Source organism: Lates calcarifer, linkage group LG16_LG22 (assembly GCF_001640805.2).
Source record: "Lates calcarifer isolate ASB-BC8 linkage group LG16_LG22, TLL_Latcal_v3, whole genome shotgun sequence".
Classification (NCBI taxonomy): domain Eukaryota; kingdom Metazoa; phylum Chordata; class Actinopteri; family Centropomidae; genus Lates; species Lates calcarifer.
This window is the reverse complement of record NC_066848.1, coordinates 9,636,109-9,661,721: the sequence shown is the minus strand read 5'-3', so window position 1 is coordinate 9,661,721 and position 25,613 is coordinate 9,636,109. Positions and strand designations below refer to the sequence as shown.

At 43.3% G+C, this 25,613-nt stretch overlaps 1 protein-coding gene across 4 annotated transcripts in view; it reads right to left on the bottom strand.

Moving 5' to 3' along the window:
- Window positions 1–459: 459 nt before the first annotated feature.
- Window positions 460–25,613, bottom strand: part of dlg5a (discs, large homolog 5a (Drosophila)) — a 36,154-nt gene continuing 11,000 nt past the window's right edge. The window contains exons 3-33 of one of the 4 annotated variants that reach the window (XM_018696734.1): window positions 24,960–25,134; window positions 24,221–24,364; window positions 22,983–23,166; window positions 21,778–22,037; window positions 21,214–21,526; window positions 19,209–19,439; window positions 18,675–18,859; window positions 18,409–18,534; window positions 17,353–17,485; window positions 17,064–17,191; window positions 16,796–16,971; window positions 16,569–16,672; window positions 15,249–15,341; window positions 13,974–15,026; window positions 13,340–13,460; window positions 13,084–13,228; window positions 12,610–12,743; window positions 12,405–12,494; window positions 11,550–11,718; window positions 9,614–9,776; window positions 8,388–8,521; window positions 7,228–7,392; window positions 6,908–7,091; window positions 5,891–6,039; window positions 5,007–5,177; window positions 4,430–4,620; window positions 4,192–4,335; window positions 3,948–4,075; window positions 3,618–3,727; window positions 2,787–2,896; window positions 460–2,596 (exon numbers count right to left, since the gene is read on the bottom strand). In XM_018696734.1, coding sequence (XP_018552250.1) covers window positions 2,493–2,596; window positions 2,787–2,896; window positions 3,618–3,727; window positions 3,948–4,075; window positions 4,192–4,335; window positions 4,430–4,620; window positions 5,007–5,177; window positions 5,891–6,039; window positions 6,908–7,091; window positions 7,228–7,392; window positions 8,388–8,521; window positions 9,614–9,776; window positions 11,550–11,718; window positions 12,405–12,494; window positions 12,610–12,743; window positions 13,084–13,228; window positions 13,340–13,460; window positions 13,974–15,026; window positions 15,249–15,341; window positions 16,569–16,672; window positions 16,796–16,971; window positions 17,064–17,191; window positions 17,353–17,485; window positions 18,409–18,534; window positions 18,675–18,859; window positions 19,209–19,439; window positions 21,214–21,526; window positions 21,778–22,037; window positions 22,983–23,166; window positions 24,221–24,364; window positions 24,960–25,134 — 5,717 coding nt within the window. In that variant the 3' untranslated portion in view covers window positions 460–2,492. Of the gene's footprint in view, window positions 2,597–2,786; window positions 2,897–3,617; window positions 3,728–3,947; window positions 4,076–4,191; window positions 4,336–4,429; window positions 4,621–5,006; window positions 5,178–5,890; window positions 6,040–6,907; window positions 7,092–7,227; window positions 7,393–8,387; window positions 8,522–9,613; window positions 9,777–11,549; window positions 11,719–12,404; window positions 12,495–12,609; window positions 12,744–13,083; window positions 13,229–13,339; window positions 13,461–13,973; window positions 15,027–15,248; window positions 15,342–16,568; window positions 16,673–16,795; window positions 16,972–17,063; window positions 17,192–17,352; window positions 17,486–18,408; window positions 18,535–18,674; window positions 18,860–19,208; window positions 19,440–21,213; window positions 21,527–21,777; window positions 22,038–22,982; window positions 23,167–24,220; window positions 24,365–24,959; window positions 25,135–25,613 lie in introns of those variants that run through there. The other 3 variants (XM_051076427.1, XM_051076426.1, XR_007814754.1) reach the window with 3 other exon arrangements.

Here is a 25,613-nt window from a genome sequence, read left to right as displayed (position 1 = left end):
CGAATAGAAAGAGCCACAGCGTCTGTCTTTCAAAGTGAACATAAACCCAAAAATGCAGCTGCTTCTTTAATGCTGAATCAAGGCCACATCTTAATCGCTCTCACCGAGATCCTGGCAGATATTGTCGCACAACCTTATCTCAACTCAGAAAATTGATGGCCATTTCATCTGCCACTTTTTCATTTGCCACCGCTTTCAGCAAAATGGATTCACTTTCACCCCTAATCATCTCAGAGGGACACTGTCACATTTCAGCAAGACATCAGCTGAAAATCTTGCTCTCAACTCTGCTTTCATTCTGTTATTTAAAATGTAATCTAAATAAAAAGAGGAGTCATCTCACTTTAAAAAAAAAAAAAAAAATCGTATTTTCCTAGGCACTGCCCAAACAGTCCTGGATAAAGAGTTGTTGAAAGCAGTGGGAATATTTCACAATCAGAAAATCAGACTGAGTCTGTGTTGTGATACAGAAAATGAGTTTTATTCTCATGTTAATGTCTCAACATACAAATCACATTCTTTTTAATAAAAGAAAAGTTCAATCAGTACCTGGCGTCTATATTCTTTCTAAAAATACAACCAGTTCACGTTGTATCCCGCCCTCTCTCTCGCTCTCTCTTTCTCTCTAGCATATGCTATCTACTCAGAAAAATAGTAACATTACAGTTTGCTTCTGCTTACTCTTTTAGCCCAATAGTCAAACTTGTGGACTAATTTTTTTCCTTTGAAAAACTGTGCAAGAATAGATCCCTTTTTAATAATTCAAATAAGGAGTGATCCTTTTTTTCTGATTAAGAATAAAAAGGCCATCAATGAAATGTAAGGAACTAATGTGATACATAAGATGTGAATTAGTTACAGTAGAAATTATAGTACCTATTCATAGTCTACTGGAAACCTAGGAACAGTTACATGTTTAAGGTTCACAATAAACAAGTGCAAAACAGAAATAAAAAGGATAAAGTTGCCTTAGTGGATTTTGGCACAATAAGATACAGGATATGGTTTTTCGAGGAAGGGCAGAATATTTTTGTCAATATTTTTCACCTCCTGAATAAAAAATACAATTAAATAACAATGAAAAGTCACTAACATTTAAACGGATCAGAGAAAAATCCTTGAAGATATTACCCTGCAAATTTTGCTTCATAGTGTCTCTTTTTAATGAGTACATCGATAAGTGACTGACAACCAACCACAAAAAAAACAAAAAATAAATTCTTAAAAAAAAAAACATGCTAATACCTGCTAAGACATGACTTGACTGCCAGACTTTCCTAGGTGTATGACCTAGTGAAAATACATGTAATATATATTTATATATATTTGTTTGTTTTTTCAGATGTATCTGCATATTGTATATGTTATACTCTATATTGTTGTTAAATATATGTTAAAGAGATAGAATGATAGTTACACAGTGGTCTGTCTAGCCCTGGAGTGCATTCTGAGGAGTTAACCTGTTGGCCGCCGCTTCGGCCTACCCTCAAAACCTCACCATTGTCATGCATTGTACTGGTCTCAAATCAGCCCTGGCATCATCTAATCCATGATAGGTTAAATAATGGATCTGGAAGAGAAACTTTCAAAGATCTCATCTCTTAATGATCTGGTTATGTGACCAGGGGCTGGTTTCAGATCAGGCCTCTTCTCCGAAGGCACTTCCGAAAGGCCCATAAACTGTCCACACACCCGGCTACTATAGAAACACAATGCATAGAGCAAACATCGATGTGTTTTGAGTTTTCATGGCCGTCACTGCTGGCAGTCGGGTTCAGTACGAACGCAGCTACATACTTCAAGAGGTTTGATGCTTTTGCACTTTTGTGATGAAACACCATGAGGAATGTGATGTCTGATCCCGGCATTCCATTTCTATAGCATGGTATTCAAGCTAACAAACAACCGTGATTCAACTCATCTGAAATTGTCATTACAATTATGAACAACAGTCTCAATGCTGTTTTCTCTCACTCACACTCACATACACTCACGCACGCACAAAGACAAACATACAATTAGTTGTCAGTCGTCGTCAAATGGGTGCATAATTGTAGGGAAACCACAAATGTCATCTGGTACACGGGGTGGGTCGGGGGATGGTTGCTGAACTTCATTAGTGTCTGAGGTTTGTGTACACAGGGGGAGGGACACGCATTCAAGCAAATATTGAACATCAATAGTCACACTCGTCTTTTGACTGTAAACGGATGCTTACAATGCAGCATTACAAATACACCACCAGAAACCCTTAGGGAAGACTCAATGAACTTTTAACGTCGAGATCCAGTGCTACTAACCTGCTCCGGAGTACATCAGAAATAAAGGAGGCTCTGATTATAAATCATAACAAAGACAAAATAAAAAAAATATCAATAATTTACATAACTAGCTCGCTGTAGTGTACCTATTGGTATAGTGTGAAAGAGTTAATTAGTGTTTGGGGAATGGAGATGAAAGACGCAGCTTGCTGTAGTGGCAGCTGGTCTCCTCTAGGGGCAGCCGAGTGGAGTCCACAGGACTTTACTTTGTTCTTGATCAACTATAGTCATGATCTGAGTGCAAATGTATGGGAGGGTTCCGCCTTGGACAATACCTGCAAGGAAAAGGTGACTCATTGAGAAAAAGAGGGTATACAGTCCAAACAAAGCACTGACGGACAGATAAAACGTGTGTTTGTTTGTTCTGTAAACAGATAATGGACATATTATCTGTGGTCTAGATTGCCTTTTTTTAAAAAAAAAAAAAAAAAAAAAAAAAAAAAGATGTTTTGACTGCATACAAACCTGTGAAGAATTTGCTGTACTCTTGCTCTATCTTCTGTGCACTTTCAAATTGCTCCTTGGAATGTTTTTGAGATACTTTGTCCCGCAGATAAACCGGATCTTTCTGTTCCCTGTGACACAAAATTCCGATCAGAGCTTTGGAGGTATGAATCCAACATCAGTGAGCACTTATCTTTCTTACATTCTCATTGTGTCTAATTAAGCTTTCAATCATTCAGTGCTTCTAATACTTAAAGATACTTAAAAACAGATAAAAGTATCGGCTCAAATGTTGAGTTGTGTAATGAATTAGAAACCATATCTACTGTTTATCAGATACTGGGATACTTATTTTAAATACAGTATGTGACAGCAATGTCTGATGAATCCTGGCAAAAATGTATAAACATACAGCAAGTGAAGTAGAGATACAGCTCTTGCACTGAGAGACTTTATTTTAAAAAAGACAGATAAAAACAGGCGTGTTTCACCAGCTGTTCGGGATTACGCAAGTGTGTGTGGTGGAGTGGGGTGCTTTGACAGGGTTCATGGTGGGATGGAAAGTGTGAGGGCTTATCCTGCTCCATCTATCCATCCATCATCCACACACACACACACACACACACACCACACACACACCACACACACACACACACACAAGACAAAGGTGCCACAATACCAGGATATCCCTATCCTCATACCTCTGACCTTGGCACAGCACTCCAGACTTCACTTTACTATACTAGCACTTTTCTGTGTGTGTATTTGAGTTTATATGCTTCAAAGAAACACTCAGCGAATGGAGATCTTTGTGTGTCCCGATTCGTGTTATGACAAAAGGTTGCTACTTACTTGATCTGTTTGGCATTTTTGTAGCGGACAAAGACGACAATAGGATAAATGTGAACGCTGTGGAGCCTTTCAATGGCGTGCGGGGCAATGTCGAGCAAACAGTGACAACCCTGCATCCAAAAAAAAGAAAACAGAACGTTTCATAAGGCTTGACGACAATTAACATTTCCTGATACGGGCAGGAATCTTGCTTTTCATTCATCGATATCTAAGCTTACAGCGCTGCAATAGTGATAGCTTATCTTGAGCAAAGGCAGAGATTAAAGACAAACAGAAGCCACTTTATCATTCCTGCTAAAATCTGATGAGAAAGAAAAGAATGACTCATACCTTATCTGTTATTTCTTTTATAGAAGCAACAGTGGTCACATCAAAATGGCCACTCCTGCGCTTGTAGTCGATGAAGAGGCAGTCTTTGACGCCCCGCTCGATGGCTTGCTGGGATGCCTTCATCACCTCTGAAGGAGGAAAGAAAATTACCTCCAGGACAAAGCACAGATATTCCCCCAGAGGTGTAAGAATGCAGATGCCCTGATTTGTAGGACAGACAAGAATCTGGATGAGGTGAACTCACCCAGTACGCATCTGCAGAACTTCCCAGGAGACTCTTTAACCAGCATCTCCTTGACGGGGTCAGTGAGCGGCCCAAGGATGAGCACCGGTCTGGGAGAGGTGCATTCCACCTTCTGGACCCGCTGGTACGCCAAGCTCACGCAGTCTGACGCAAAGAACACACAGGCCAATCAAATATCCTTTTCAGCAAAGATTTTTGATTTTGTTTTAGTTTTTATTCCAAAACTTTTTCTTCTTACCATCCAGGAAGGGGATGGAGTCTGTGCTGATGGCGTCCAGAGCCACCATCTCTTTGCTGTCTTTGGAGCTGCTGCGTTTGTGTTTCTGTTTCCTCCTGAAGAAGGATCTGCGGGCCGCTGCAGATAGAGTCTTACTGGAGTCTTCCTTCATTTCTGTCACACTGTGTCTGCGGTAAAACTCTTGGTCCATCCTGCACCACACATTCACAAGAAAAAACAGATTTAAATGAAAGAGGATCCACACAGGAAAAGGCTGTGAGTGCTTTACTAGGACTTGTGTTGTCTGTTTTAGGGACATTTAAGCCTGAGAAGATTGTAAAGAAAATTGTAACATTTTCACATGTGGATTGTGTTAAGAGACAATTAATCTGTATTAAAGACTCCACTGTAGGAGTTCAGTAACAAACTGAACTGTTCTTTTAACAAAAGGACAGTCCAAAACATATGGAAGAGTGGTGACATTAGATATGATTCCCACATTGTAGCAGTGTGGCGCAGATTGTTGTCACAGCTGTTACAAACTGTCCACCGGCTCAGAAATGTATGTGTGTAAGCGTGCGCTGCATTCTCCACCCACATGTACTTGCTGGGGATCTGCCCCCTCTGGATCTGCTGTGCGTTCTCATCTAGCTGCCAGGCCATCCAGGTCCCGAAGCTGCCCTTTGGTAAAGACTCATCCACGTACAGGATGTCATCCTTCTTAAAACTGAGGTCCCCCTCGGCCTCCCCTACCCGGTCGTAAAGTGCTCTGGTGGGGAGGGAGAGACAAAGATAGATGGGGAGTTAAGAGGAGCCGGGGGGGTAGAGTTGATAAAGTGGGAGAGGAGGTGAGGTATCAGACAAGAGAGGTGCGAAGAGAACAAGATAAAGAATCACAGATAGAAGGAGAGTAAGAAAGGAAGTGTAGAGGGAGTTTATCGATAGAATAGGCCTTGCTTGCCTCCTGTTGGAGCCTCGTAAGTCATTCTCGAGCAGCCTATCTGTGACAGCCCGGCAGGCTGAGTGTATTTACTGCAGATGACATCACAAGCCCACTTGCCTATATGACAAGTGACTGCGGCAGCTGCGGCAACACGCCCGGACAGACTTCTGACAATAAAACGTGACTATTTTAGTGCTTCATTTTCCATTCATATACAATGTATTTCTAATGACCTGGAAAATGACGAGCGCTAAAATGGATGCAGGGTCTGGCGTATAGTGAGTGGAGAGATTAGATAACCTAAATTTGTAGCATCACTGCAGTCACACAGTGGATCTGGGACATAATTGGTTAGATGAGAAAGATTCCAACTTGTCCAAGGGGCGCTCCAGTGGTGGTTCTATATATAGCAGCATGGACAGAGATGAGGCTGCTTAGGGAAAATTAGTGTGTTCCTTTTTGTAGAGCTGTAACACATAAAAGGCCCACCAGTGAACTTTGTGCATGTTTTAATGTGTGTACATACAGTATACACGCACCTAATATAAAAGCCATCTCCTGGAACGTCTTTGAGCATGCTGAAATCATCCGGCCGATGCTGCACCTTGAACGTGACCACCTCTGCAGGCTTCAGCATCTCGACGTACACCTCCTCCGCTGTCTTATTCTTCATATTCACCGAGTTATACTGAAAGCCGAGGAAACACGGGGCAAGTGAAGTTCACATCACGAAAAATAAGACAAACTCAAGGTGAGGAGCAGAGAGATTTGGCGATTGTTTACACTCATCTGTGAAATCATTTGTAGCGCCTGTGAGAGGTCCACTAGTAATCAGCTACATTTCCTCCAAGCTTTCAGCCGTATTAAAGTGTCGCAGTATTGATTTGTGCCACGTATGGGGGAAGAAAACAAACAGGATGGGAGATTGAAGGACAGACTGATGCTGTGCAGCCTGATGACAAAGCTGTGTGGCAATTCAGATAGCAGGCCCTTTGTGGCGGAGAGCTAAGTGGGAGCATGACAGGAATTGTCTATTATGAGTTTGCGGCGCTCTGGATAGATCACCGACGTGGAGTGAGAGAGAATGCGGATGAGGAGGAGATCAATGGAAAACAATGACAGGCAGGAAAAAAAAGAAATGCCAGTGCCTTCTGGCAGTGCTCGAGTCTGAAGTAACAACAGCACGCAAAGCTTTTTAAAGAGTCAGGAGACTGCAAACATCTTATAAGAGTTCAGCTTTGAGATCACTTCAAAGAACTGATATTACACCTACATCTCTTTACTGTCTAACAGCATCATGTGAAACTGACTAAAACTCCCACTTAAAATCTAGCTTTCCAGATACCCATCCACCTGAATAAAATACTTCACGTACTCAAGATTTGTAAATATGCCAAACAAAAACCTACATAAATCATCATTGTTTGCGTAGTATATCGGTCAGTTGCTGAAGCCTTTTTCCAAGTCTTCATACACGCATTATGAAATTCCTGGACCACAGCTTGTGTGTCTATGCATGTGTATTTGAGTAAGAGCAGAAATACATGAGTCCATACCTCTAGGATGAGGTCCCCAGGAAGCAGCCCATCAGGGCCTCTGGCAGGACTGTCCTCATCCAGGCTCTCTATGTAGACCCCCCTTAGGTTCCCTCCGCAGAGTGTGACCCCGACCTCCACCCCAGGCCTGCGCACCGTCACAAGCCGTGGGTCAGCCGCCTTCCTGTTGCCCTCAGAAGGCATTCTGGGAGACAACAAGTGGTCAGTCAGTAATACACTGATGTGTAATGGTGTGGCATGGTGCAACCATTCATGCGGTTATTATTAGGGAGAAGATCTTTTATTACTTTATTAATGTTGGTGTGTGTGTATGTGTTTACCTGATGAAATTGTGGGGGCTGGTAGTGGGTGTGGTCTGCTTGGAGGAGGGAGTGAGCGTGCCCTCGTCCTGCTCGCTGAGTGTGTCGATGGCGGAGTGATTGTCGGGGGTGGCGGCCCCGCTTCCTTGGGGAGTCGACTGAGTGCTGACCGGCTCCAGACGGGAGCTGCACAGGTTAAAAAAAAAAAAAAGTCAAACATGGGAGAGTTTTGCTCCATCAAAAGACCTTAGGTTTAATGTACTTCACAGTCAGATTAGTCATACTTTTTCCACTAATAGATAAACTGGAAAATAAAGCAAGAAGCTGCCTGTTACAGAGGAGGGTTTGATTAGAAATAGAAGTACAAAGGAGCTGCTGTTGTTCTCTTTTATCTCACTCTTATCATTCTTAGTAGTAATCTAACCTAAAAGTCTTAATTTTCTTATTTGCTCCCTTGTTCTATGCTTTAATAGACTTACTGTCAGTCAGTCTCTGTCCAAGCACCAAAATAATGTCAAAATCTTGATTAAGAGCAACATTTATTGAGCACAGTGTTGGCTGTTGGTGGGCAGTAAGTCAATCAAAATTTAAACATGTTTTTTTAATTGCATTTAACACTGATCTACACTTTGCTGTGTGTGCATTCTCACAATTAGAAATTGGTAGCTGACAAGTCACAAGAAACTGTAGACTGGAAATGCTGACAATATACAAAATTTAAAAAAGAGCACCATAAGGCATTCTTATAAATAATATTTTATTATGCATTTTGATTAAAAAAAATCTGATATCAACCAATATGAGATAACATTTCTTAACTTCGACATTTCAGTATCAGTCGGATTCTGCCATGCATATTGAGAATACTTAAAAATGACCAGCCAGACAGTTAATTACTTCTTTACACTTTTCACCTGAGAGAACAACTCCTGTCTCAGAGCTTCATTTATGTTCATTCAGCTAGAAAAATGGAAATGCAATGAAAACGCATCATCTGGCCTTAATGCTAAAAAAAAAAAAAAAAAAAAAAAAAAAACCCTCTACCTGGCCATATGAAACAATATAAATATCCATGTCACTCTTGAAACATTTTCTGGAACTGATTCAGTCAAGCGGTGCACCTGGGACGCAGAAGCTAAACCAACCCCTACACTGAACATCTACATACTACATTGTGTTACCTGGAGCGTGAGTGGTTGCCCAGCTGGTACATGTGTGGGTTGTACTGGGCCATAATGGTGATGGTGTCACACTGCTGGCCGATGATGAGGCGGGCTTGCTGCTCCGTAGCGTTCCGCAAGTTGATACCATTATACTGATAAAGGCAGAGAAGTGTGATTAGGGAGAGTTTTAGGAGAGATGGGGCTATTAAAAGAAAAAAAAGAACAGAGAGATAGGAAAACAGTATGCACCCAGTCTATTAAGTGTTTTAAGTCATTAAGTAGTACTTGGTGGAGAAGATACTCATGAGAGTTGACAGGGGATTAACTTTACACCCATTTTCCTAGCCTTAGAAAAATAACAGTGCATACATTATGCTCCGTAAAGAGACCAGACAGCTATTATTTGCATTGCAATATCTGTAGTTCTATTTGCAATTCAGAAGTGCTGAAGGAACGCATGCTTAGTTGTGATTATGTAAAGTCACTGATGCATATTTATATTTTTTGTTTTTGTTTTATCTTCAAGATGCATGCACCTCATTCATATCATGTTTATATTGAACAGTTACAGATCACGCCCACAGTAGGTGTTCACTGAGGTGAACATCTGCCTTCATCTCTTTGAGCTTTAACTATTAAGGAGGGGGGAAAAATAGTCTTAATGATATTTCCATTAATGTCTTACTTAAAAATGCATATATTCGGAAATTCATTTGTAAGGATTTTACACTCCTAATGTTCTAATATCACTGTAAAAATGTGGAAAGCTCACATTGTTCTGGAGCAGGCCACTTAGATCTAGGTTATGTAAGATGGAGTGACAGACTTTAGCACTGCTAAAGGGTGCACTACCTTATGTGATAGTGAAGCACATTAAAAATGGGTAACAAACAATTAAGTCTCTGCGAAGTTTTGGTATGATAAATTCACTTCTTTCAAAAACACTCCTCCCCAGGCCTTTTCGTTTAACTACTCAAACTGTGTACCATTCTTAAGTACAGTATACGCCCACTTGATGTGACATTGCAACAGAATTTCAGCTTGCGGATCCATTTTATATGCAGAGAAAACACCATTTCAGTGAATTTATTTCAGTAAGTATTAAAAACTTGGGAACTGTGACAGTGCTAATGAATACGGTATTCCAGGAAATGAGGCCATACAGAATATAGGCATCTGACAATGTGATGCATATTTATGCTGCTTGAAGTGATAACATTTCACATACAGTAGATTGTTCATACCTCCAGTAATTGGTCTCCATACTCCAATCCTGCCTGGTGAGCGATGCTACCTCCAGTAACTTTAGAGACAAAGATCCCTCCGTTCTCCCCGCTGACGATGGAGATGCCGAGAGGCTCCGCACCTTTGTGCACAATGACATTGCGAGGTTCCTCCAAGTACGGCCTGGTGGGAAAAGAGGGGAAAACAGCGTCCAAGAAAAGTGGTTACAGAATACCACACAAGAGTAAACCAAGAGGGTAAGCGGTGAGGTAACGTTCTCATAGCTGAGGCTGACCAATTTATTTACAGCTCTGGAGAGTTACTTGTTACCCAGGCTTTTGCTGTAGTTGTACAAAAATCACATCTGGTTCAAATTGTAAGCATTGAGGTTTGAGGAATGTTTGAACCTGAGTTAACCCCACCCTTATATCGATCATCTCTCCAGAGCGCCACTTTCTGCCTAGCTTACAGAAGAAACCAGACAGGCTTAGAGTACAGAGACACTGTGTGCAAGGTCATGAAAGCACAGGCAGGTGAAATCCCTTCACATGAAGGAGATTTGCATGAACTTTGTGTGTCTTCATAACAAGTTGGTTTCGGACATGGTATACAATACCATGAAGGCAGATAAGGGGAATGGATTAGCAGCCAGAGACAGGAGTAAACAGAGTGGTGGTGTACAAACAGGACCATGACCCAGAAGCTTGAGGCTGAATAATAATACCGTTGCATAACATACATACTGCAGACTGGAGGGTGACTTGGCTTAAGGCCAAAATACACACATGCATATTGACCATGTCGTCATCACAGGGGCAATGGACGCTGCATGCAATATCTGAGATTCAAGTGGGTTTTCCGACATGGAGGGAGACAAGTGCACACATATACACACAACACTGAACCTTTGAAGTTCACAGAGTGTAACTAATCAGGGTTTTTTTTTTTTTGTTTCCTGGGGCACAAATCATATACTGAAGCATGCAGAGAACTAGCAATCTGGAAATTAAACCTCTCTCTTGCAGTGGGGAAAAAAAAAATCTCTTTTTGCATTCCATATAGGTGCATGTAAGCTGCAGAAGATTATTCTGCTCCTCCATTTTATATACCCAACTGCACTGAAGCATTGAAGCATGTGAACAACGTGAACTTGGGGGGGGGGCATTCCCTTGGTTTGTAGCACTTGTAGCGAGGGAGAACGAACCTGAGGCTCCTGAGAGAGGAGAACCTCGGCCTTGCAGCCAGAGGAATCCTTAGAAAAGATCGGTTACGGTAAAGAGATCTGAAAGCGGAAGGTTACAGAAAGGCGGGAGGAAGATAAAGAGGAGAGTGGAGGACAGATATCATACAGAGACAGTAACGGTGTAAAAGACTGAGTGGTGTTTGTCCATACAAAAATGGGACAGAAATGTTGAAGGAGAGAATAAAATAAAAATTCCGACACACACACACGGTAGATCACGGCTTCTTTTTGGCAACGAACAGAAGATTCCAGAAAATTATTAAACAAGTTTTAATAGGATTTCAACCTGAATTTCAATGAGAGATTGCAGAGCTCTGACCAGGATAGACCTGTTGCCTGGCAACGCCTGTTGAAATAGCCTGGGAGGATCCCTGAGGGCAGGCACAGACCATACCGTACTTGCTTCTGAAGTGATCCTCATAATCATACTCTCCATCATTTACCCAACATCTATACCATCTGTGGAGCCATTTTCTCAGTATCACATAAAGAGGGCTACACTGATCAGCTAAACACTAGTAACAACCATCTGATTATTATTCTCAATGCACGTTAGGCAACCATCTTCACGGCCCAATGTAAATATTTGAAATGCCAGATCAACAAGCCAATTTGCAATTTGCAGACATGCCATTCAGCTGCTCGTAGACGGTTAATTTCTGGTATATTGCTTTGAAAAAATCTTCATCTGTGAACACGTGTTTCCGTCGTACCTGTCTTTTCTGCGCTCCCCTATAGGCACAGGGCTGACCGAGATCCGAGGTAAAGTGGAGATGGAGCCTTGTGATTGGCTGCTGGCGAACGAGGAAGTCTCCAAGTTGAGTGGCGATTGCGGAGGTGTGATGAGACTGGGACTGCTACACTCGGAGTGTGAGAGGGAGCCTGGATTCAGGGGAAGAGGAGCAGAGAGGGGCAGAATAAGGGTGTGTGCATATACATCATCATACATGAAATCTCATTACACTTGCAACTTCAACCCATTTTTTGATATGTAGAGCCTTTTTAAACACCTCATCTCACTGGTTCTACACCCACAAATACTACAAATACACACTTAATTTTGACGAGGATACTGTTACTTGTGCTGCTTGTCAGCAGTTTGTTGCTTTTGGTTTCTGTGTCTGTGAATGGAAGCTTAGTTTAATTTTTTTCACACTTGATGTGAAAAAAAGTGTTTCTAACCACCTGAGGAAGTGGTTTCTAATCACACATTATCTTACTGTCTGAGCACAATCTGACCAGTACATTATTACTTTGCACAGGGGTAACCAAAAGCTAAAGAGACTGTAAGGTACAAACTGTTTACACTGATGAGCAAAACAGGCTAATTCAAGTGTTTAAATGAGAGTTTCACATCTGGGGATGAAATTTAAGATGGCTCCAGTTTTCCTCCTGCCTGTGCTGTTAAACCTCAATTCAAAACTTTACAAGTCAATTGATCTTTCAACTCAGTGAATCTCACAGAGTTAAACCAGGCAAGGAGGTTGGGGGAAAAAATATGGCTAGACCTATATATAAAGGGGCTTTTAAGTGTTTTAATACTTATGTGGCAAGTGTGAGAGCAGTACCTCTGTCTGACCCCAGCATGGAGCGGGGGTAGCGAGGAGTGGAAGGGATTTTGATCCTCTCTGTGCGGTACTGGACATTATTGGAAGAACCTGGCAGCAGGATGAGATGATACAGGAATGAATGCTGTGACATAATATCCAAAGAAAGGGACACGAAGCCCGTGACCTTTATGTGAGTGCGTGTGTGCGTGCGTGTCAGACTGACCGAGCCGTGCGCTGGAGGGCAGTGAGTTTGTACCGTGTGAGGCTCTGCTGCTGCGTGACGACGACGATTCAGAGAAGTCGTTCGTTCGCTTCTGCTGGCTGAGGTCCAGGCTCAGACGACCCTGGTGCTGTGGGCTGTGGAGACAAAAAAAAAAAAGGAAACACTCATTAGTATTCATACAATGCTCAAACAATTATTTAAACATGCAAGATATTTCACATTTCATATTTGTCATTAATTAAATTGATAGGCTGAGTTAAATCACAACTCCATAATATTAGGGCAAAGCAACAGCACAAAATTATTTTCCACCCTAACCCAAATTTAATTATGTGATTTTGCCTTTGGGAAACAGGCTAATTTAAATATATTAGTCCTTGTAACATGAACCGACAATTAAAGAACCCTTGATTTTAACCATCCGTTTTAGGACAGCGGTCAAGGAAATGTTTAGTGTGGGAAAAAGGAGGTAACCTGGTGTGGGTGTGCTGGTGACATATCTGAGAGGCGACAGATGGACAGTTGCTGGTATGAACGCGGTGGCTGCGCACAGTGTACACTGGATTCCGCATCACGGCAGTCACAGCGGGGCAAGGAGCCAGTCCCCGGTGGGCTGAATCTGACAGAGCCCAGACATACCACCATGTTAGAGAGAGGGTGGGTGGGTGGGTGGGGAGGTGTATGATTATAGGTGAGAGCGCATATTTATGTAAGCATTTGAGAAACTCACTAGGAGGTAGGGTGCCATTGTAGACTGTGGGGACAAAACCGACGCTGTGCCTGTGGGAGCGGCTGGGGGAGGAACGCAGCATGTCCCTGGGCTCTGGTGAATGCTCGTCGTTAGAGTAGCTCTGTGATGAATGACAGAAACAAACGGTTACCATTTTCCCCTGCAGGGTAACACAACACCATTATGTCTTGGGAGAAATCCTCTACACTTTGCTGGAGACAAGTATCATATGAGAAAAATGACAGTATGAACATCCCACAACAGTAAAATGAACATTTATCCCCCACTGCGCTCTTCCTGTGTGCTTCAGGGCCTGAAGAGGTAGCCAGGCATGGTTGTCTGAGCCCCAGGCACTGACTCAGCTCCTGGGCTGGGTGGCTGTACCAGTGCAAAACCATCAATCACTCAGACACGCTGCCTAAGAGGCAAGTCCCAGAGGCATAACTCTGACGGGGCTGTAAATTCTATTACAAAATGGATGCTTTGGCCTGCTGGGACTATTTGAAATGTTGGTCCCCTTTTGGATTTTTTTTTAAACACCTCTCAAAAGCATCATGCTCTCATCTCTTTATTAGAGAACATTTTTAAAAGGAGGAAATTTCAGAAGGACTTTCGAGGCCTCAGATGGACTCACCTGAAAGGTGGGAAGAGTGATGGTCTGGGGGGTCATCCTACGTCGGAGGGCGGGGGCGGATTTAGGCCGCGGCCTCTTTACCTCTGGCTCCTCACCCCTGGTTCGGCCAATGTCCTCGTCACATGACTTCCTTGAGGTCAGGACCTTGCCGTCTAGGAAATAGTGGTTCCCATTCCTGTCTCTCTCTCGCTCGCTCCTGTCTCTGCCCTCTCCCGCTGCCATGGAGATGACAGCCTCTCCCTTGCCGTCTGAGGTGATGGTGCAGTCGGAGGCAGAGCTGCTTTGATGTTTGTGTTTGAACTTAAAGGAGTCGCTGCGGGTGGGTGGTGTTGGAGGGGTTGGGGTAGGGGTGGACGAGGAGGAGAGGGACTCTGTCTTCGAGGGCTGGGGGGAGTGGGAAGCTGCTGCGGCAGCAGCCACTGCTGCGATCTGATTGGCTGCCATGTACTCCATCTTAGAGGAAGGTGTTTCAGGGCGTTTGAAAGTGTCTGGGTCGAAGATGGACTTCCTCTGCTTGGGCGATTTGTAGATGGAGAGCTGGGCTGCCGCTGTGACTGGACTGGTGTTATCCGGTGCGACTGACATACCTCCCACCATCATCTTGGGCCACGTGCCCCCGCTGTGCTTCTTCTCCAGGGTTGTCTCCATTGTGATGCAGTCTGAGGCCGAGACAGGGTCAAAGGGCAAGGAGGAGGGAGCTTTTGTGTAGGGACAGCACTCTTGGAATGCACTAGGCCCGTAGCGGCCAGTGCCCAAGTCAGAAGCCGGCCGAAGGCTAGTGGCATGGAGGGAACCCATGGAGAACGGCTTGCTGATGTCACTGTATGCCTCCTCGGATTCACCTCGGACCTTCCTCCTCTCCCCAGAGATGCTACTTGTGCTGGTGCTTCCAACATCAGGGCAGAAGATGTCGGTCTGCGTTGAGCTGTTGTGTTTGAGGTTGCGACTGTTCCGGGAGTGGATCTCCGACAGGTGAATGCGCCCGTTGGACTTTTCTGATGACTCACGCAGACTCTCAAAGATGTTCTGGCCCGATGTGCTGTGAGGGAAGAACTGCAGGGAGGGACAGATAAAGGTATTAGCAACACCAAATGGCATTTTTCAGATAATACTCTGCTAAATTAAATGGTAATGCATCAATTCAGCTGCAACAAACCACACGGCTAAAGTTGTAAAACTAAGTAGGGCATGCAAAAGTAGAAAGAAAGCTCTTGAAGATTTTCGGCATAGGTGAAGCCGAAAAGGAGCTCAGGAAGTGAGATGAGTGTGGCCCACCTTCATGAGAGAGAGACTAAGAGAGTCCCTGCAGCTCCTCAACAGAGCCTCACACTCTGTCACAGATTTGTTATCCAGAGCAATGCCATTTATCTGGGGAGCAGAGAAAGACACTGGAAATAAGGACAGGTCCTTCAGCACTAAAGCAACGCACGTTAGTCTGTTTGATACCTGATACAGTCTTGGGTGACAGTATTATTAGAATAGATACACATCTACAAAACACACACAGGTGACATATCTCCTGAACATGAGAGTGTCCTGGGGCCTGAGATGTGTGTCACTCTGCTGCGGTGGGGAAACCACAAGAAATTTAGGCCAGCACTCTGTAATCTGCACATTTCCATCACAATAGGCTTGACTTTGGATGACTTTTTTTTCTCTTTTAAATGGTCAAAGATATTAAGGTGGGTAATATATAATGGCTGAGATCTATTATAAAACAAGTTCAGGAAAGAAAATACTTCTGATACATTTTATTGAACAGGGGAAAGAAACAGTCACCTCTGAGCCATGGAGTTCAGCGACTGACATTCAATTGCATCCCATGCATATTTCATTGCAGATACAGCACTCTGGACTTTTTTTTTTTTTTTTTTTGCAAACGCAATTACTCATTTAATAAGTTATATATAACCTGATACACTACTGTAATTAACATCCACAAGGGCATGATAAAATATGATACTCTTCCACGATTAAGATCTCTTAACGCATCATCTGTACTTAACCATTGCTAATTGTGGTTGCAGCTGAGCTATCGTCTGGCATATCAGTTCCCTGGCTACATGGAACGGCTATGTTGCTAAACGGTGAGCAGAGATATCTAAGCACTCTGGGATTTAAAGGTAATGTGCAGGTTTCATGCTTAAGTTTAAACTAACAAGGGAGTTAAGATTTCTGCTGCTAGTGACAGATTAGCATAAGAGACAAGGTCACTTTTCAAAGATAGGGATGGATATGCATAGTTCAATTTCTGACATTTGTCTTTTCTCTTCCACTCCCTTAAGTCTGAATATATTGCAGATGTGTGTGAGACAGCTCCACCTAGCCTTGTAGAGCTGAAAAAGTTTTTTTTTTTGAGTATTAAAATCAAAAGGAGGAGACTTTCCTCCTTCTACTTCACATGCTCAGCCAAATCCCACCTTATCTGGTTTTGGAGTGTGGATACTGGAATGGATCAAGGCCTGGATTAGAAAGCCAAAGGAACCAATGTGAGCTGTAGTGTGGTAGATGTGGAGGAAGGGTGTGTAAAAAAAAAAAGAAAGAAAGAAAAAAAAAAGAAAATTGGGGATTTCATAGAGGCTGACAGTGACTCACAGCAATCAGTCTGTCTCCAACTGTGAGAGAACCTTCCCTGGCTGCCGGGCTGCCCTGGACGATAGTGGTGACAAACACCCCACTCTCCAGGCCAATACCGCTGTCTGAGATACAAAGGAGAAAAATAACGCTGAGGCATCAACAGTCACAAGGCACAGAAACCAGACACAGACATAATATTCAAATCTATTAATGAGCAAGCTAAGTAATTTAGTACTCTAATATACCTTTGTGTCCTACAAGGTTGATGTGAACAGGAGTGACCAGCCTTCCTCCCAGAGACTTCCTTCTTCGTACCACCATGTTGATCAATCCTCCACCATTAAGAACAGCCTTCACCACCTGCTTCCTGTCCTTATTGTTCAGGTCGATGTCATTTATCTTCAACAACCAATCATTCACTCTGGAAACAAAAGAGGATGGATGAGGCGTTTAATAAAGTGTTCAGAAAAGTCCAGAAAAGAACACAGATTAGCTTCTTGAGGTGGCTCATACCTTAACCTTCCATCTGCAATACTTCCTTTGTCCACCCTTGTAACAAATATTCCACAGTCTCCTGGTAAATACGGATCATTTACCCCCTCAGCAATATCAAACCCAAGTGCCTTCAAATCCATGTCATCCTGTGAAGGCAGTTAACATAAATGTCAGGAAATTCATTCATTTTGACAAACCTATTTCAATATCATCAAGTTTTGGCAGTCTTTACAGCTCCACTGGCTCTACTGGAGACTGGCATGTCACCAAATCACTCTCAGTAATGAGAGCTGAGCACTGCTCTTACCCTGTCTTTCTCAAACTCCACCACCTCTGTCTCCCACTCCAGGGAGTCTGTGTCGATGGCTGAGTCGTGAGAGCTGTGGGCCATTAGCTGACAGAACCGGGCCTCCTTCTCCAGCTGGCTCTCCATCTTCTCCCTTAACAAAGGAAGACATCGCACACCGAGTCAAAGGTCAGTCAGTCGAGGATGGATTGGCGGAGACAACAGAAAGAATCACACACGACCAGTGCGTAGACTGGAAGATTTTGCAAACTCAGGCTCACTACTCTTCTGTTTGGAATAAAATGACAGTGTGCATCATTATAGATGTAGATGAAAGAGCATGTAGAAATTTAGAAAGTATATGTGTTGTGACCTTTTAATATGGAATTAGGTGTAAACATTTCAAAATATTCCTAGTGTCCTTACTCACACTAGCAAACACCTTCCATTATGCAGTTTAGGGAATCAAATTTATTTTCACTCATAAGAAACCTAAAAGTAGAATGCACACAATGCCCCACTGTCAGTAAGATATATGGTGTCCTATTGAGACATACCTTGAGGGTAGCTGTGACATTAAAACCCCAATCTTGCATTGTTCTTTACAGAGGATGGAGAAAGAAACTCTCAAAGTCACAGCATGCTGCATAGAATACTGTGACTCAGAAATGGTTGTCATATAGGCTTTAGCCAGCAGAGGGAGCTTTAACATGCAATATAAAAACACTAATTTGCAGGGAGGTAGAGCAGTGAGAAAGAAAATGTGTCTGTGTGTCCAAAACACTGACGCTTTCCGGGATTACACTTTTAATCTGGGCATGTGGAAATGGCGCCAGACAAACAACTGAGCTCCATGATGTCTCCAAAGGCAGAATATCACAGCTTACGCCTTGCCACACACTGAGTACAACCGGCTTAGGAGACAAAGACAGTACAGGTGCACGAGGCTGGCTGGGTAGAGGCAATGTTGTTCTGTGCTTGCTCAAACACAGATGGATATTCTTTGGATTGCAAACATGAGCCTGTCCTATATTTTCCAACATAAGTGAGGCTTCAGAACCACGGCTCACGACTCACTTTAGTTCTTTGAGCTCTCGCAAAGCGTCATTCTTCTGTTTCCTCATGTCGTCCAGATTGCGCAGGGCGTCGGCCAGATCGCTGACCGCCCGGTCCCTTTCCCGCCGCAGGTTGTCACACAGAGTCCTGGGGAAGAAGAGAAGAGAGGTGGTGAGATGATGTATTGGGAGGAGCTCATATAACCTAGTGATTCTCCAAGATCTCAGCATCATATGCACCCTCCAAATCTTGTCAGGATTTTTTAACAAACCAATACACAGACTGACCTTATGCTCTCCCTCTCCGCCACTATTTTGTCCCTCTCTTGGAAGGCCCAGTCCCGTCGACATTTAGCCACCTCAGCCTCCTGTGTGGCCTCCTTCAGTTCCTGAGACATGGCCTCATACTGTTTCCTCAGCATCTCAATTTCCTTATTGGCTCGTTCCATGTCCAGGGTGGCCGAGTCTTGTTTCTATGAACATTGAGTATACATCAGATTATTCATTAATCAAATCAAAATGACATTGAGTACTGTGAAAAAAATGACAGAAACCTACGAGCAGTAAGTGTTGAAACTAACCAGATATGTTACTGTCAAACAAACCAGAGCTCATATTTAAGGTATTTAAGGTTCAGGGACACGTGACCTGCAGGGGCCATCTAGTGATCAAACAGAGGTGTCACCTAAATCCACTTAAGGGTCAGTCCACTGACATACTGTAATCCACCAGCTGACAGCTCCCTGGTTGCACTAAGCTCTTTATCATGTGTCTAACCTTTGACTTTATACTGTCAAATGTAAGGTGCGGTGTGTTTGCTACCTGTCTGGCCTGATAGTACTCTCGAAGTAACTGATCCCTTTGAATGATGGCCTCCGTCCTCTCCTTGCGGGCTACGTCCCTCTCCTCCCGGACCGTCTCGATGTCCTTGCAGGCCTGGCTCAGCTCCTTCTGGGCCTCGGCCTTGTCCTTCACCTCGTGGCAGTACTTCTCCAACAGCTCGTTCCTCTCGCAGATGGCCCTGTCGCGGTCCACCAGTGACGAGTTCAACTCCTGTCGCAGGAACAAAGGGGGCAAAACGGAATGAGGGCATCTCAACACTGTGAGTCATTAATGCAATGTGGAAAAAATATATATTTGAGGGCAAATGCAGAGTGATCCAGCACTAGTTATGAATCTCTTTTGTCTGTCAGCCAGAGTGTGCTGAGATCTTCTTCAAAAAGGAGGCAGTGGAGCGCAGCTATTTTTGTATAATGTCCTGGGTGAAACTAGCCTTTGATCCACCGGCTGAAAAGTAGATGCTTGGCTCAAGTCACGCACAGACTCCTTAAAACCTGACAGGTTGATATTAAATTCTCAAAGACGAAATAGTTTAAACTGACATTTATAGTTTTTGAAGGACACAATGAACATACTGGTGGATCAGCTGTCTGCTCAGTAACTGTCAGTAAGACGGTAAGTGTTTTGAGAAGGTGTGTGATTAATGAGTCAGGACAAGTTTTATTACAAAATGGTAAACATCCATTTTATGAAAATAAATTATTACTTTAACCTTCTGAAACACACCATCGCACACATGGGATGCTTTGGCCTTGGTAGCACTACTCTGTGTGTGTGTGTGTGTGTGTGTGTGTGTGTGTTTTGGTCTGTGCTGCACTCAATCTTCACACAACCTTGAAAAATGTTACATTGTTTGAAAGCTTTAAGTCTCCTGATTCTATTTGTGCAAAGCATTTTGGGATCCCCATATCACTGCAACAGCTGTTGACACTGAAATGGTTCGGACTTGTGGCTCTGGCTTCAAAGAGGTACTACTACAGACCTTATAGTCCCTTCTTATGCCAAAAAAATGTTTGTGTCTCTGTAGCTATGTCTACTCGTACTCGTTCTGATTTTTTGGCTGTAAATATAAAGCTTTACCCTTTATAGGAGAGCAAGGTTATGACTGTAATCAAAAGGGTTGAAGAACAGTGACCGTTTTATTTTGGGTACATTATTTTTAGGCTTGTGCACAAAATTAGGCTGTCTGCTAACACCTTAAAGGAATAGTTCAACATTTTGGGAAATACATTTACTCACTTTCTTGTTGAGATTTAGATGAAATGGACAGCATTCTCATGTGTCTATGGTAAGCATAAAGCTGGAAGTGTAACAATTACAGTCCGCAGTTTTATGTGTTATGTGTCGTACCATTTCTTGGCCAGTCAGTAACTTCCTAGAGTCTCTGCCGGCTAGCTGGCAACTGGGCCAAGCCAAGAAATAGTACAGCACAACCATTTCAGAGTGAACAAATAAGATATGTGATAATTTAGAGGTGTTGGTAGGCAGATTTTGTTACCTTCAGACAGAGCCAGACTATCCATTTCCCTCTGTTTACAGTTTTTACACTAAGCTAAGCCAACTGGCTCCAGATACATATTTACCATAGAGACTGGTATTGATTTACTCATCTAACTCTCAGCGAGAAAGCAAACAAAGTTTTTCATTCAAAATGTAAATAATATATCAGATTTTGAGAAAAAAAGTTAAGTCATAATGGCATCCATTAATCTCTGTTTGATGCGGTCCAAAATATTTGGCATTATTTGATACTGTTTGTGTTTGTTTATGAGAATTTATAAGAACAAATGTCATGATGTTTTTGGAAGTAATAGTCTTCATGTTCAACCTTCATTCTACCTATCTGCATCACCTATGGCTGATATATAAACTTAAGTTGTGTACATCTACCACGCCTCTCAGCCAGTGTCAGCTGGGACAGGCTTTAGCCCCCCCTGTGAACCTTAAGGATGGATGTGTACATCTTATACATGCTTAAGCCTGATACCTGTCTGAGTGCCTCCAACTCTTCACTGGCCACCACTCTCTCTGAGGAGGTGTTTTTCAGTCGGGCCTCGGCCGCCTCCAGTTCTGTCTGTAACTTGTCCAGCTCTTTGATCACCTGGTCCCTCTCACTCATGATGAGACGATACTCGTTGAACACGGAGTCCCTTTCCTCCTTGTACTTCTCGCAGTCCTTGGCTGACTTCAGCTGCAAGTTCTTGTAGCGCGTCACCTCCGACTGCAGGCGCTCCATCTCTCTCTGCAGCTCCTTGTTCTGGGCCGAGGACTTGTTCAGCTCCTGCTGCACTGAATCAAACCTGGGGGAGCGGAGGAAGATGGTGAGATCTGAAGAGTTATATTTTATGAGATACATATATAAATTATGTTGTGCTGGCTGCAGCCTGCTCATGTGTGTATACAGGTGTTGGGTCCTCATATACCCCCTCCGTGTCACTGATTTAAGCATGGGAGACCGAAAGGAGGGCTTGAACCAAAATATTTATATCCCATATATCTCATCTCATGTGTCTGGCTCTCTGTATGTGTGTGCCAGTGATGCTGCTTTCACCTTCTCATCGAGGTGGAGTACTGCTGCTGGTAGTGCATTGCCGAGTCGCGCTGTTTGAGCAATGCGTCCATCTGCTTCTGCAGCCGCCGGTTCTCCTCTTCGGCCTGCTCCAGGCGGCTCAGGTCTGTGTTGTGGTTAGCCACCTTCTCACTGTAGCGTTTGCTCAGGGCGTCATACTCCTTCTTTACACCCTCCAGCTTGTCCATGGCTGTGTCATACAGTTTGTTTAACACCTCTGATGAGCCTTTCTCTCTCATTACCTGGTAAGGACAACAAAAGTCATATGATGCGTCACTGCACATCTATTGGTAGTGTTCAAAAATGTTGCTGGCATCATATGAAATTGAGCTAAGCCTGTATTTGCTGTGCCCCACCTTAGCAGCAGATGGCATCAATGTGTAGGCAGGGTTCTATTTTTACAGTGCAAGCAAATCCAGTGCCAGCTTAAACAATGGCTTTTGTAAGTGTAAGTGCATTTCTAGAACTGCATTTAGCTGGCCTGCTAAATTAACTGTTTTATATGTGGAGTGTGTCCTTCAGACTGCATTACTCATTCTCTGTGAGACCGAACGACTCATTACTGCAGGTCTTGCTGATATAGACTTCCTGATTCCTGGGAGAGCTGCCGTGACCTGAGGGCTGTATTGACCTCACTGACACAGCACAACACTGCGTATACACTGATCTTGTAGCTACATGGTTTGGGTCAGTGTGCCCTTTGCCCAAGCCACAGCCCTTTTCTTGCCCTTTTCAGAAATGCTCTGTATGCATTTCCCTCTGCTTGGCTGCCCTGTGCCCTTAACCACTGCAGTGTTCCCATGGGTGCTGTGCAAGACAGCACTGCACAGCAGTCCAATACGTGTCACAGCACCCTTGTGTATTTAGTACGTAGAAGACAACAGGCAGTATGGGGTGATGTCATAAAATGCATGACTTCGAAGTATAAAGAGGTTAAAATCCCTCGGGACTATTAAAATGTGTGATGTTGTAGCAAAGGTACAAATATTTTTGTGAAAGTCAGTTTGATTTTGTAGATTGGCTCTAACATCTGCGTGGTATCAGTAAATCTCTGAAGTCAGTTCAATAACATCTGGACAGTTACAGCAGAAACTGTGTGTGTGTGTGTGTGTGTGTGTGTGTGTGTGTGTGTGTGTGTGTGTGTGTGTGTGTGTGTGTGCGTGTGTGTGCGCGCGCATGCGTTGTACCTGCTGTTGCTGTTGCCGGAGGTCTGCCAACTCATTCTGGTCTTGACTGTGCAGTCGTTTGAGCTCCTCGCAGCTCTGTTTCAGGTGGTTGTGCTCTCGGACAAGTTGGGCGTTGTCCCTCCTGAGTGTCTCCATCTCCTCCTTCAGCTGTGTCTGTTCGCCTAAGACGCGGCTGTGCAGCATGCTGGAAAGAGGAAACACAGTCACGCAAGACGAGTAAACACAACACACATGTACGCATATGGAAATGCACTGTAAACGCAAATGTAAATTACAGAAAGCAGGTTTTCCTTGATATGCAGTAAAGAGGGGCTTAAAATCCAGCGAGAGGAATATACAGGTGATACGCAACGCGTAAAATTTTAAACATAAAGTAATTTTACAGTTAATCTGATCTGTGGACAGTATCTAAGAGGGGTAGATTATCTTGAGGTTTAGTCTGACACAAGTGCCTTCTCCTGCCTTTTAAAGTAGGTTAAAAAATCCCCTTATCATAAATGTGAGGCAGCACAGACTAAATTTATGTGCCTAGGCTTACACTTTGTAAAATGAAACTTTACGAGTGGAATATCATGAGTCGATGTTCTTTTGTTAGAGCTATTTCAGCCCCAAGTGAACAAAGCATCCATGTTATTTATATACTGTATAAAATGACAACTTGATTAGCTATTAACTTAATATGACAACTTATCTGTTGCCTCTATTCATACTAGAAAATATTCTAACCAGCTAGACTCTGTGACAGCTATTACACCATATGATCAGCCTCTATGCTCCAGAAATTTGGCCTCAGCTTATGAGCTGTTAGGCTGAATGATTCAATCACATAAATGCCTCCATTTCCAAGCTTTTAAAACCATGCCTTTTTTTTTCTTTTTTTTTTTCAATGCCAATTCCCTTTCAACGTGAAAGCCTTCTGTAGCTCGCTCAATTAGGTTAATTGCAACACCATGCCTGCATTTGTTACCATTCCAGTAAAACAATGCAATAAAACCTAATTATTTCTGCACTGAAGGGCAGCAGGTGGCAGCTGACAGAATGTTCACCCTAGGCTTATGACATTTGGACTTCAATAATGAGACCTGACGCACACTCACCAAATCTGAGCTACTAGGTGCACTGCATTTAGACTACATAACACATGTAAATATTTAGAACTTAATAACTGCAATGAGTTCTCCATCAGCAACCTGAAAGGGAAAACAGGTACTGTGTCACTTAGCAGGAGAAATACTTACTGGTAGAAGTCAGCCTCTTTCACAGCCTCCTCGCACCTCTTGAGTGTTTTGGTGTGCTGGTTCTGGAGAGACTGCAGATCTGCCATGGCCCTCATGCACTGACTTTTCAAGCGCTCATAGTCATGACTGGCTTTGGAATTTGGCCTTAAGGAGAAAAGCAGCAAGGAATCAAGGCTTTACTCAGAAGCCTTGTGGCAAAACAGAGCTCAGCTAGGAGGATATAAAAGACAGAGTTGACCTTCCCCTCGTATGAGAATTCACAAGATAAGAACAAATTGTTTGACTGAATGTAAAGAACATTATAAAACTATGCGGTGATGTAAGCGTAGCAGCCTTTTGTCTCTGCTGCACAAGAAACATCTGGTAACTAGAGCACATTAAACTTAATTAAGCAGCCGGTGTCAGTGCCCTCTCTCTGCAAGGTAGAGTCAACATTATTCCAGACAGCAGAGAATTCATGATGAAAACATGGCAGCCAGGACTGAGGATACTGACATCACAATGCTTTTAACAACCTAGAGAGAGTAAACATCACCAGTCATAAACTTTGCTGCTCTCAGAGCAATGAATCTCAGGTCTGAATCAATAGTTGGATCTGATGTATTTCATTTAGGCAAAAAAAGCATCTATAATCACAGTAGACAGTTTCATAGACATCAGCCAAATAAAAGTGTTACCAGAAGGAAGAAGAGAAAAAAAAGTAGCAACAACAACTTGGCAGGCGAGCAAGGATTTGCACCTGCAGTCATCGAAGGTGGTCCCGGGCGATGCCAACGCCAGACGCTTACGAAGCTCGTCCCTCTCCCTGGTCACCTGGCGGAGCTGGAACAAGATGGTGTCCAGGTTGTCACCGGATGGCCGGTTGTCGTTGATAGCTGGGGGCGGGGAGGACGCTTCACCGTTAACAGGCGAACCTGCAACATTGAGCACATTACTGGAGGCTGGGACTATTGATCAGCGCATAGTGGAAAAGTTTTGTAATCACACGTAATCCACATCATCATTCAGAAGTTTGCATAATATGCATTGGCCCAGATGCTATTAAATGAATCTCCTTGATTTTTATTGACATAAAAAATTTCATTTGAACATCATAACCCACCCAGAGGGACACGGACAGCTTACTGAAGCATGAAGAGTACCCTTGCAATCAACTTTGGCATTAGGAGGCAAAAGAGGCAAGTCCCGCCCAACGGTCAGTGCACCAACTGCCTGGTATGAAATTCCTGTTTAATCTGTTTGGGGTTTTTCCGTGACAATTTGCCGCAAAGTTGCTGAAAATCACATTGGATTTAGAAGACTACACTGTCTGTAATCTCTGACATGAAAATGAAAGGCAGAGGGAACAGATAGAGCAGGCTGTGATGATGTACTTTATCTCTGGTGCATTCTT